The sequence below is a fragment of the Orycteropus afer genome, unplaced genomic scaffold, assembly GCF_000298275.1.
Source record: "Orycteropus afer afer isolate SDZICR_OR568_19922 unplaced genomic scaffold, OryAfe1.0 scaffold00075, whole genome shotgun sequence".
Taxonomy (NCBI): domain Eukaryota; kingdom Metazoa; phylum Chordata; class Mammalia; order Tubulidentata; family Orycteropodidae; genus Orycteropus; species Orycteropus afer.
Genome location: NW_006921662.1, coordinates 9,100,213 through 9,113,816, shown reverse-complemented (window position 1 = coordinate 9,113,816; position 13,604 = coordinate 9,100,213). Strand labels below are relative to the sequence as shown.

General features: G+C 38.2%; 1 protein-coding gene across 1 annotated transcript in view; it reads right to left on the bottom strand.

Moving 5' to 3' along the window:
• Positions 1–12,650: 12,650 nt before the first annotated feature.
• The window catches only part of TIMM17A (translocase of inner mitochondrial membrane 17A), a 31,359-nt gene continuing 30,405 nt past the window's right edge, over positions 12,651–13,604 (bottom strand). The window contains exon 6 of the mRNA XM_042780980.1: positions 12,651–12,736. Coding sequence (XP_042636914.1) covers positions 12,651–12,736 — 86 coding nt within the window. The remainder of the gene's footprint in view (positions 12,737–13,604) is intronic.

The following is a 13,604-nucleotide window of genomic DNA, read 5'->3' as shown; positions in this document are numbered from 1 at the left end:
CTTCCTTCCGAGGAGTGGCTGGTGGGTTTGAACCGCCAGCCTTCTGGTTAGCAGTCAAGTGCTTTAGCCACTATGCTACCAGAGCTCCTATTAGTTCTATTTATATGGACATTCTTATAGCACATACAAATATGTATGTAGAAATACCATCTGCCAAACTTATATACAGACATGGGTATATTCCCTTTTGCCGAGACATACCTAATCATTCAGCCTGTCTACCTATGTATGTATCGAACTATAGATTAATATTTGTTATTACTAATAATGCAGTTCTGTGTATGTAAGTGTTTATCTTTGTTGTCTGTACCTCACGTGCACCTGTGTCTTCCTTTTCCTTAGTGTTACTGTGTTGGTCACTTGCTTTTTGTGTATTGCCTTTCCCTTCACCCAAATCAATACTTGTCTTTTACCTGTCTAGCAGTTTTCCCTCCCTTCCCCTCCCATCCCTGGTAAGCAACAAAGAAAGTTTCCTTCCATATATAAACCTTTCCTTGACTTTTTACAATAGTGGACAAATACAGTATTTGTCCTTCTTTGATTTATTTCACTCAGCTTAATGCCCTCCAAATTCATCCACATTATGCTGTGTTTTGCAGACCCTACATTATTCTTTACTGTTGCACAGTATTCCATTGTGTTTGTGTATGATAGTTTGGTTATCCATTCTTCTATTGATGGGCACTTAGGTTGTTTCCATCTCTTTGCAGTTGTGAATAGTGCTACAATGAACATGGGTGTGCATATATCTGTTCTTGTCCTGCCTCTCACTTTAGGATATATACCTAGTAATGGGATTGCTGGATCAAATGGTGTTTCTGTTTCCAGCTTCTTAAGGAATCAACATACTGCTTTCCACAAGGGTTGTATCATTTTATAGTCCCACCAGCAGTGTATGAGAGTCCAATCTTTCCACATCCTCACCAGCATTTGTTATTTTCTGTGTTGCTGAACTTTGCTATCAGTGCTGGGGTAAGATGGTAGCTCACTGCTGTTTTGATTTGCATTTCTCTAATGGCTAATGATTGTGCACATTTCTTACTGAACATTTCTTGCTGAACTTTGCTATTAGTGCTGGGGTCATCTTTTCTTAAAAATTTTTTTTAATTGTGATTTGGGTGAGAGTTTACAGAGCAAACTGGTTTTTCATTCAACAATTCATACACATTTTCTTTTGTGATAATCATTGCAATCCTCACAATGTAACAGCATTCTTCCCACTTCCTGTGTTTACCATTTCCCTCCATCCTTCTTTCTTATTCTTTCCTGTCTTCTGAGCTTTATCCCTGGGCAAATGCTACCCTTCTGAACTCAAATGGTTCATTTTCTGAGTGTGTCCTTCCTTGGTATTGTTGTTCACCTTATAGCCCTATTATTTGACTGAAAGTTGAGCCACAAGGGTAAGTTCAGTTCCAGGCTTGAAGGAGACTAAGGGTCATAGTCTTAGGAGTTCCACCAGTCTCTATCAGACCAGTAAAAGCCTGGTCATTTTTATTATTTTGAGCCTCGTTCCACATTTTTCCCCCACTCTATTAAGGATCCCTTATTGTGATCCCTTTCAGAGCAGTCAGCAATGGTAGCATGCATCAACTAGTTCTAGTCTCAGGGTCATGGAGGCTAGGGTCATGTGGCCCATTAGACCTTTGGTCTAATTGTTTTCTTGCATTTTTTTAAATCTCTCATTTGCTCTGGACAGGGAGAGACCAACAGTCACACCTTAGATGACTGCTCACAAGTTTTTAAGACCCCAGGAGCTACTCACCAAAGTATGATATAGACTCTGTAGACTATGTTTTGCCAGTTGACCTTAGTATCTTCCAAGACTATGGTTCTAAGCCACCAGGCCCAGTGACTCATTCCCTAAAGGTGTTTAATTATGGCTAGGAAGTTTTCATAACTTTGCCTCCTGTATACTCTACTATGTTCATGGATGGATATATTTGCAGCACATATAAATTGTTGTTGTTATGTGCCATTAAGTCAGACCCAACTTATAGCGACCCCTCCTTGAGTTTCTGAGGTGGTATCACTATGGAAGGAGATTGTCCAACCTTCCTTCCGAAGAATGGCTGGTGGGTTTGAACCTCCAGTCTTCTGGATGTAAAAATATTCTGTGGGAATAGTACCTCCTCCATTCTTGCATAACACTAAATTTTGCTAAATGATCTGATCTTTGGAACCTAATTGTGATGATGAGTGAATAATGAATGTATATAAAACAAAAATTAACAGAATTACAAAGAAAAATGGACAAATCCACCAACATAATGAGTACCGTATTTTAGCATATAATGTATCTGTAAAAATCATATGTACATGTATATAACACACATAGCATTCATAGCCATTGCATGCTTTACAAAAACCTGTATAATGCATGTGCTGTTTGCACAAAAATACACTAATGAATAACTCAGTAATGAACCAATCAAGTAGATAAAATTATTATGGATATTAAGAGAGCTGTACAAAAAAGTAACAACCACGACCTCACTGACATATACCAAATTCTGAACCTAACACAGAAAACAGTTTTCAAGAACATATAATACAATTTAAAAAACTAACTATACAAAGGCAATGAAACAAAGCTCAATAAACCAAAGAATCAATAGCATACAGAACATTCTTCCAACTGCAATGTAGGTAAGTTAAGAGATCAATATTGGGAGACAATACTTCACAATCACTTGAGAGTTACTGCTGAAGGGGTACTGAGTTTCTCTTTTGGGTGATGTAAAACTTTTGGAAATGGATAATGATGATGGTAGCACAACACGGCAACAGTAATTAACATCATCTAATTGTACACATATAAATGGTTAAAATGGCAAACTCTGTTATATTATGTGTAACACACACACACACACACACACATATAAAAAACAAACTCACTGCCATGGAGTCAATTCCAGTGCCCCCCCCCCCCAGTGACTTTCCAAGGCTGTAAATCTTTACGGAAGCAGACTACCTCATCTTTCTTCCATGGAGGGAGGGTTAGTGGGTTCAAACCATTAACATTTTGGTTAGCAGGCAAATGCCTTAACCACTACCCCACCAGAGCTCCATATATGGTGTATCACTTAAAAAAGACAATGCAAGAAAGCTTTAAAAACACGTATTCACAAATCAAATCTAGAAATATATAAAAAGGATAATACATCATGACTAAAAACAAAAACCAAACCCACTGCTATTAATCCCAACTCATTGCAACCCTATGTGTTATACAGTAAAATGGCTTCATAGGATTTTCTTGGTTGTAATCTTTATGAAGCAGATTGCCAGGACTATCCTCCATAGCATCACTGAGTAGATTCGAACTCCCAACCTTTTGGTTAATAATTGAGCACAAACTGTGCCACCCAGGAACCTACATCATGACTGAGTTAGGTTTATTCTGTAAGAGTGTATTCTCTTACATTTTAGGAGGCTAGAAGTTCAAATTCAGAATGCTGGCTCTCAGGGAAGACTAAGCTAGAAGTTCTAGTTCAGAGTGCTGGCTCTAGGGGCTAAGTGAAAGCCCCTCAACCTTGAGCTTCAGCTCTGCCTTCTAGGCCCACTGGAGTAAGCTGGAGGCTTCTCTAGATTCATGCAGCTGCAGAGGTTGATGAACTCAAGATTGGCAGGCAAAACGGCAGATCATTATCTCATAGGCTACAAAGGAAATAATCCCATGATCAGCAGGCAACACAACAGACCACTGGTCTAAGTCCAGAAACTTGAGATGACTGACAGGGATGCATCTGGGGATGTAAGGCTGGATCAACATTTGAAAATCCATCAGTGTAACTGATCATATTACCAGCTAAAGAAGAAAACCATGGGATCATCTCAACAGATGCAGAACAAGTATCTGACAAAACCCATTCATGACCAAAAAACAAACCCACAGAAAACCAGGAATAGAAGGAAACTTCTTTAACCTGATAAACAGAATCTACAAAATTCTGCAGGTAATATTATACATAACAGTGAAAACTGAATCCTTTCCCTTTAAGACAGGAACAAGGCAACAATACCCTTTCTCACCACTCCTATTCAACACTGAACTGGAAGTCCAGTGTGGTAAGGCAAGAAACAAAAGCCACTGGATTTGAAAGAAAACAAAATAAAACATTTCCTATTCCAAACATGATTGCCTACGTAGGAAATCCCACAGAATCTACAAAGAAAACCTCCTAGAAACAGTAACTAAATTCAGCAAGGTCACAGGATATAAGATCAATATATAACAATACCATTTACAAGAGCACCCCCAAAATGAAATAGTTAAGCATAAATCTAGTAAAATATATGTAGGATCTACAAAAGATGAACAAGATGAAAAAGATGAACAAAGTTGGAGGACTCACACTATGTAATTTCAAAATTTTCTATAAAGCTGTTGTTATTGTTAGGTGCCACAGAGTTTGTTCCAACTCACAGCAACCCAATGTACAAAAGAATGAAACCCTGCCTGGTCCTCCGCCATCCTCACAATTGTTACAATGACTGTGGTCATTGTCGTAGCCACTGTATCAATTCATCTTGTTGGGGGTCTTCCTCTTTTTTGCTGACCCTCTACCAAGCACGATGTTCTTCTACAGGGACTGGCTCCTCCTCCTAACATGTCCAAAGTTAGGAGGAGGAAAAGTCTTGCCTCCTTGCTTCTAAGGGGCATTCCAGCTATATTTTATCCAAGACAGATTTTTTGTTCTTCTGGCAGTCAATGGTATATTCAATATTCTTCTCTAACATCATAATTCAAAGGCATCAATTCTTCATCAGTCTTCCTTACTCACTGTCCAACTTTCACGTGGCTATGAGGTGAATGAAAATACATGGCTTGGATCAGGTTAACCTTAGTCTTCAAAAGTGACATCTTTTCTTTGTGTGTGATTTGGGTGAAAATTTACAGAGCAAATTCACTTTCCATACACCAGTTCACACACACTTTGTCGTATGACATTGACCACAATTTACCACAATGCAACAGCTCCCCTCCCACTTCCTCCCCATAGTTACCTCTTCCCTGTGTCCATCCCTCCATGCCCTCCTGCCCCCTGAGCTGTCTTCCTGTGCATAAACAGCCCTTCATTCTCCCATGATTGTTCTCTCCAAGGAGTGTATCTACCTCAGGTAAATGTTCAACTCATATGCCTGTCTTTTGTTTGGCTGGAAGCCACAGGTGCAGGTTCAATTCAGTCCTGAAGGGCAGCTAGGGACCACAGTCTCAGTGGTTCCACCAGGCTCATCAGACCAGCAAACCTGGTCCCCCCTTTTTTCAAAAGTGACATCTTTGCTCTTTAATCCTTTAAGGGTCTTTTGCAGCAGATTTGTCCAATGCAGTATGTCATTTGATTTCTTGACTGCTGCTTCCATTTTGATTGTGAATCCATGTAAAATCCTTTACAACTTACATCTTTTCTCCGTGTATCATGATGCTTCTTTTTGGTCTAGCTGTGAGGATTTTTTTCTTTATAATCCAACCTCATGGCTGTTGTCTTTGATCTTCATCAGTGAATACCTTAAGCCATCTCTGCTTTCAGCAAGCAAGACTGTGTCATCTGTATATCTCAGGTGGTTGAGTCATCCTCCAATCCTGATGCCACATCCTTCTTCATATAGTCCAGCTTCTTGGATTATTTGCTCAGCATACAGATTAAGTAAATACAGTGAAAGGATACAGCCCTGATGCACACCTTTCCTGATTTTAAACCATGCACTGTTCCCTTGTTCTGTTTGAACTGACTCTTGGTCTATGTATAGATTCCTCATGAGCATAGTTAAGTGTTCTAGAATTCCCTTTCTTCAGAATGTTATCCATAATTGACCTGCCAATCGAATGCTTTTGCATAGTCAATAAAATACAGGTAAATATCCTTCTGGTATTTTCTGCTTCCAACCAAGATCAATCTGAAATTAGCAATGATATCTCTTGTTCCACATCCTCTTCTGAATCCAGCTTGAATTTCTGGCAGTCCCCTGTCTAGGTACTGCTGCAACCATTTTTTAATTATTTCCAATACAATTTTACTTCCATATGATATTAATGATACTGTTTGATCATTTCTGCATTCTGTTCTATCACTTTTTTGGGGAATGGGCACAAATATGGATCTCTTCCAGTCAGCTGGCCAGGTAGTTATCTTCCAAATTTCCTGGCATAGACAAGTGAGCACTTCCAGATTTGCATCAGTTTGCTGGAACATCTCAATTGGATTCCGTCAATTCCTGAATTGCTAAAATTCCTTTTTTGCTAATGCCTTCGGTTCCCCTTCCTTCAATACCATTGATTCTTGATCATATGTTACCTTCTAAAGTGGGTGAATGTCTATCAATTCTTTTTTGTACATTGACTCTGTGTATTCCTTCCATCTTCTTTTGATGTTTCCTGCATCGTTCAATATTTTGCCCACAGAATCTTTCAATATTGCAACTCGAGGTTTGAATTTTTCTTCAATTCTTTCAGCTTGAGAAATGGTAAGCATGTTCTTCCTTTTTGGTTTTCTAATTTCAGGTCTTTGCACATTTCACTGTAATACTTTATCTTCTTGAGATGCCACAGTGTATTGGTGAAATATAGACACACAGATTAATGTAACAGAATAGAGAGCTCAGAAGTAAACCCACACAACTGATTTTTGACAAAAGTGCAAAGGCAATTCAATGAAGAGAGAACTCTTATCAACAAATGGTGCTGAACAATTGGCTGTCCATATAGAGGAAAAAAAAAAAGATAAATATCAACTTATACCTCACACTTTATACAAAATGATGTAATGTTATAAAACTTCTAGAAGAAAATCTGCATTTTATTAAAATTAAAAACTTTCGCTCTAAGAAAGACTCAGTTGTGGATGAAAAGACAAGCATAGACTGACTAAAAAAAATTTACAAATCACGTATCTGACAAAGAACTTGTATCCATAATACATAATGCATCACAAAACTAAACACAAAGCAAAAAAGATTTTTGAAGAGTTAAAATATATGACACTTCACCAAAAAAGATATAAACCAAAAAACCAAACCCACTGCCATCAAGTTGATTCTGACTCATAGTGACCTCCACTGGGCTTCCAGGGCTGTAAATCTTTATGGAAGTAAATTGCCTTATCTTTTTCCTGCAAAGTAGCATGTGGGTTTGAACTACTAACCTTTTGTTTAGCGCCAAATTCTTTACTCACTATGCCACCTGAACTCCTTTACTGGTGTTAAATAAGCATATGAAAAAATGCACATCACTAGTCATTGTGGTTGTTATATGCTGTCAAGTGGGACCCGACTCACAGCAACCCCTCCTTGGGCTTCCGAGGCAATATCACTATGGAAGTACATTGCCCCACCTTCCTTCCGAGGAGTGGCTGGTAGGTTTGAACCACCAGCCTTCTGGTTAGCAGTCAAGTGCCTTAGCCACTATGCTACCAGAGCTCCCTCATTAGTTATTAGAGAAATGAAAATTAAAAATTATAATGAGATACCACTGTGTACTTACCCAGGCTAAAATTTTAAAATGTAAACAAAAATTGGCACTACTAAGTGCTGGTGAGGATACAGAGCAGCCAGAACTCTCATATATTGCTGGTGGGAATGCAAAAAATTCAACAATTTCTTATAAAATTAAACTTACCACATGACCCATTTATATATATTTATTTATATAAATAAACCTACCACATGACCCAGCAATCCTACTCCTAGGTATTGACCCAGAAGAAATGAAAACATGTTTACACAGAAACCAGCGAGTATTCATAGCAACTTCAAACTGTCAAAAATTGGAAACGACTCCAATCTTTCAACCGGCGAATGGTTGAACAAACTATGGCACAGACACAGCTGTGGTACTGGTATGGTATAGTAAAACGCTACTCAGAAATAAGAACAAACATTATGGATGAATCTTAAAAAGCATTTTGGCAAATAAAAGCAGCTGGACCCAAAGACCATGTATTGTATGATTTCATTTATATGGTACTCTTGAAAAGGTAAAACTAGAGACAGAACAGATCAGTAGTTGTCAATGGCTGAAGTGAGTGGGAGGAGGAGTTGACAGCATGAGGAATCTTTGGGGGTGGTGGAACTGTTGTGTGTCAAACTGTGGTGGTAGATCCCTGAATCTATGCATTTGTCAAAATCCATAGTGTGCTATATCACAAAGAGTGAAATTTACTGAATGTAAATTTCTTGAAAAATCAACTAGGATGTGCGCAAAAGATGGAATGTAGACTGTGACAAATGAATTTAACTAAAATCATATAACCACACTGAAGGGGCTGGGGGAAAAGGAGTAGACCTAAACAACTTTGGAAAACAGTATAGATACTGAAAGACTAAAAACAAAAGGAATTGGGCAAAACACTACTCTAGTTGGCAAATCTGTTTCTCACAGATGAATGTTTTAGGAATTCTGAAACTTTTTCTATAACTAGGATTGAAAAAATAAGCAAATTATAGCTAATGAATCAGGCTTCTCATTGTTTGAGAAAGAAGTTACAAATAAGGAAAGGGAGAAGGCTAGAATGAATCCTTTGGTGCTGGACTGGAGTTGGAGGAACTCCTGGTTTTTGTTTGGTATACATGTGGAGAGATATAAACAAAGGCATGAATGTACATGGGTTAATATACTACATTTATTTTCTAGCTTTATCCACTGAAAGGGACTAGACAAAGCAATGACAACTCAGTAGTAATGAGCATACATAGCTCATTTTGGTTTCTAAATAACATTTTCCAATAAAAGAAAGTAGGACTCTTTGGAGAAGTTGATTCCAGAGTTTGGGTAGGGAAAATACAAGACGAGACTGGAGTATCTGTGGTGCTAGAAAGAAAGGAAATGCTCAAAAACAACAACAAAAAAAAGGATGCAGCATTGAAGGCATTTAAAAGCCAACCTGAAAGAGCTCCAAATGGCCAATGTTAGAACTTGAGCAAACAAATAATGATAGTATTGGATTATAATCCCAAAATAAAATGCACATGAATCCATACTGACTTAAGTAACTCAATAAATAAATAGGGAAGAAAAGACAACTCTTCTATACAGAATTCCAGTTGATACATATAGAAGGAATGAGAGAAACAGAAAATTACTATTAATAACCACCACATGTCAAAGCTAGTGGGCAAAAGTTTATGCAGAAACGGAATAGTCACATAGTCTCAGAGTATCTTCCCCTAAAGATTTATTAATTACAAAGGGAAAAAGAGTAATTTTACAATAGCAATACCACCTTAATTAAGTAGTCAAAGTTCACATCACCAGTAATACATATATACCATCTACCCCTGATATCATGCACTGAGAAGGGCACTACTACTTCTGTGGCATCCTTTCCAATTATGCATAACTTTAATCATGCACAATAATCACACAAGCATTAGCTAAACTCAAATTGAGAGTTTCTACAAAATAACAGACCACCACTGTTCAAAAGTATTGAGGTCACAAAAGATAAGACAGAACTATCACAGATTGGAGACTTAGGAGATATGACTAATGGAATGTGAGATCCTAGATTGGTGCCTGAAACAGAAACACTGGCAAAATCTAAATGAAGTCTATAGTACAGTTAATGATTTTATAATCAGTGTATCTTTTTTTTCAATTGTGACAAATATATGTAACAAAGTATTTGATATTTCAAGAATTTTCATATGCACGGTTCAAAGACATTAAATGTTCAACCATTACCCTTATCCATGCCAATGTGAGTACTTTGTTTTGGTAACTGTTCTGTGGTTATATAAAGATGTTAACATAAAGGGAAGCTGAGTGAAAGGTAAAGTGGAACTCTACTATTCTTGCAACTTTTCTGTAAGTCTAAAATTGTCTCAAATAAAGCAATTGATTTAAAAAAAAAAAAAAAACCACATCATGAGGATAAGCACCAGATTCAGTACAATATGTGGGTAGGGAAGTAAATAAAATAAGGAAGCTTCAACTTCATGAGTCATGTTTATTTCTTATGCTGTATAAAAGGATAACCCTAGGTGAAGCACATATTTTAAATAACACATCAAAAGCATGATCCATAAAAGAAATAATTGATAAGCTGGATTTTTTAAAATATATTTTGTTATGTCTGAAATTAGGAGCCCTGGTGGCTCAGTGAAGCACTCAACTGCTAACTGCAGGCTTGATGGTTACAACTCAGCAGTCACTCCACAGGAGGATGATGAGACAGTCTATTTCTGTAAAGATTTACAGCCTCGGAAGCCCTATGGGGCAGTTCCACTGTTTTACAGGGTCGCTGTGAGTCGGAATCAACCCAACAGCAGTGGGGTTTTTATTGGTTATGTCTGAAATATCTTATATGTCTTTGAAAAGCTTCAGACTTTTGAACAAGGTAGAGATACTTCTGCCTATAATTTATTAATGCACTCAATACTTACCAAGTTCCATTGCTAAAATGTGATTCCTGGCCCTCAAGAAATTCAATTTCAGCAACTACTGAGATACAGTCCTAATTCTTGTCTTAGTTTTGGGCCACATAGTCTTGATCATAACTACTCAACTCTGCCATTGTAACAAGAAAACAGCAACAGACAATACATATTTGAATGGGTGCAGCTATGTCCTAATAAAACTTATTTACAAAAGCAGGCTGCATGGTTTGCCACCCACTGATCTGAGACATTAAGTTGAATTTGTGAGTTTTAACTAAAACTAACACACCACAAGGTGGAGCTATGGCCACACTTTCATAATTTGCAGACATTTCATATATGAAAATACAAGATGCATTTTCAATAGCAGGTGCAGCTGTACCCACAAGTCTTCCAACCCTGATTCACAAATTTACCATTACATGCCAATTTCACACAAAGTGACAAATACCAAGAAAATAAGAGAGAGGCAGATGGGGTCTTTTGATGGGCATTTTAGCCTTGAAACTGAGGAACTAAATTTCATTATTCTAGGAATGATCAAGGGAAGCCTTCCTATCTGCTTGTTTCTCCAATCATTTATTTTGGTAATTAAAACAATTCTGATAGGTGTAACTTTTATCCTATCCTATCCTGGGCCTTATTCTAGTATGCCAAATTTCATTTAAAAATGATTCTTAAATATTTCAATAGGCATCTAAAAAGAAATTTCTTTGCTGCAGGTTTAAAGATTCTCCTAAAATGTTTGGGGAAAAGCAGGGAGGGGAAGAAAAAAGAAAAATTCAAGACCAAACCAAAACCAAACCTGTTGATCCTTACCTACTGTGGTAGGTATGAATACAGGACAGGGAAAGAAGACTCAGCCCAGCCCAAGCATTTAGCGAAGGCTGCAGAGGAGTCTGAGGTGGGTCTTAAAGGATGACCAAGCCAAGCCAGCAAAATAAAAAGTGGAGGGGGAAGGAGAGAAAAAAGCACAAGCAAAAGCTAAACTAAACACCTATGCTGGGAACAAGGAGCCCAGATGGTGGCAGTGGGTAAGCACTTTACTGCTAACCAGAAGATTGGCAGCTGGAACCGACCAGCGGATCCACAGGAGAAAGATGTGGCAGTCTGCTTTCATGAAGATGTACAGCCTTGGAAACACTACGGGGTAGTTCTACTCTGTCCTATGGGTCTCTGTGAGTCAGAATCAACTTAACAGCAATGGATTTGGTTTCTGGGTTTGATGTATGGCATTGGGCCGGAAGAGAAATGTGTGGTCACAGTAAACACTTGTATTGGTTCTCCATTTCACACACAAATGTAGGCAAATGGGGAATTACTAACATCATGCCTTCTGTAAGGCTACGTATCACTCCAACACAATCAGGAAAATGACCTATTCTGAAATGCTATTTTCCAGGCCCAATCAAATCCCAAAATACACTCTTCGTGAAGATCAGCTGCAGGGGACTTCAAACACATTAAAAACAGCATATATTTTATTTTCAAGCACACAATAAACACCAAACTTCTCCACTGTCAACAGTACCCATGTATCAATTCTCATACAGAATTGGGTGTGTTGGAAAAAAATTTTTGGTGAGGTTTCTGACGATCAAGAATCAAGACACAGAGGTCCTAAAAGTAAACGAACTTTATAGCCAATATCCTCAAAACCAAGAGAGGGCATATTTTACTTTCAAAGTAAAGGGATAAACACTTTACCATATCCTTTTGTCCATAAAGTATTTTACTACGGAATGCTCCAGGTTGAGTCCGCATAACTCTTACACAATTCACTTCAAGTGGGATGAGGTATTAACTATAAAACATGCAGTTTTAAATGTACTTCGCATTATGTGAAGTATTTGAGGATGGAAAGTAGAACTCTAAAACTTTTCTTAAATGAAAGAGCAAGTTCCAGGAGTATTTTATTGTTTGAGTAACAGAATACACAAAACCAGGCAGAGAAGTCCCCAAGAAAATGATGGTCATGCTTCCCTGTTGTTTGTCCTTTGGTCCTTCATCTTCTAAGCACTTACTATATATATTTTTTTATGATTAGTCATTTACTTTGATCACAAATGCAATCCAAATGTGAATAAATAAATGTATTATCTTTTAATACTTCCTTTCGATGTTTCTTTAAATAGAAAAAAAGTGCTAAGTATCTTCTCATAGCCTATTTGGCCACAGTTGTCTCACCTATGGTTTTAAAAACAGACTGTCACTTGGTCTTCTGAAAATCCTTCTTGAACTATAGCTCATTCTGTTAAATCCTGGGGCACCGGTCCTTATTGATATTGTCGATAGTCTCCAAAAGGTGAGGATGGTAACTGGGTTGAAGGCAACTGGGAAGGATCTTCAGCAAACTGAGGACCTGCCATTCAGAAATAAAAGTTGTTGTTTTTCCATTTTTATGGTGAAGTGGGTGAAAGTTTACAGAGCAAATTCATTTTCCATGCAGCAGTTCATGCATATTTTGTCTCATGACACTGACTGCAACTCCCCATAATGTAATAGCTCTCTTCCCACTTTCTCCCTGTAGTTACTTCTTCCCTGTGTCCTTCTTTTCTATGTACCCATCCCCCCCCCAAGCTGTCTCCCTGTGCAAATACTGCCCTTCTGTTTTCCCATGACTGATTACTCCAAACTGCATATCTACCTGATGAAAATGTTCACCCCATACAATTCCAGACCTGAAGGTGGCTAGGGGCCATAGTCTCAGAGGTCTTATCAGGCTCTATCAGACAAACATACCTAGTCTTTTTTTTTTTTTTTTAAATGATTTTGAGTTTTGTTCCAGATTGTTCTCCCACTCTATCCGGGAGTTCTTGCACCAATCCCCCTCTGAGTGGTTGACAGTGGTAGCCAGGCACCATCTAGTTTGTCTGGTCTCATGGTCAGATAGGCTGAGGATCACATGGTCTACCAGTCTCTTGGACTAATAATTGTTTCCATGTGTCTTTGGGTTTTCTACATTCTTCTTTGCTCTGGACCAGGAGAGACCTATCATTACATCTAAATGACCACTTGCAAGCTTTTAAGATCCCAGTCACTACTCACCAAAGTAGGATATAGAACATTGTTTTTGTGTAGTATGTTATGCCAATTGACTTGATGTCCCCTGAGACCATGGTCCTGAGCCCACAGGTCCAACTACTTGCTCCCCCTAGGTAGTTGGCTGTGGTCAGGAAGCCACCACAATTTTACCCCTTGTCAGCTCTACTATACACCGGGACACTCTT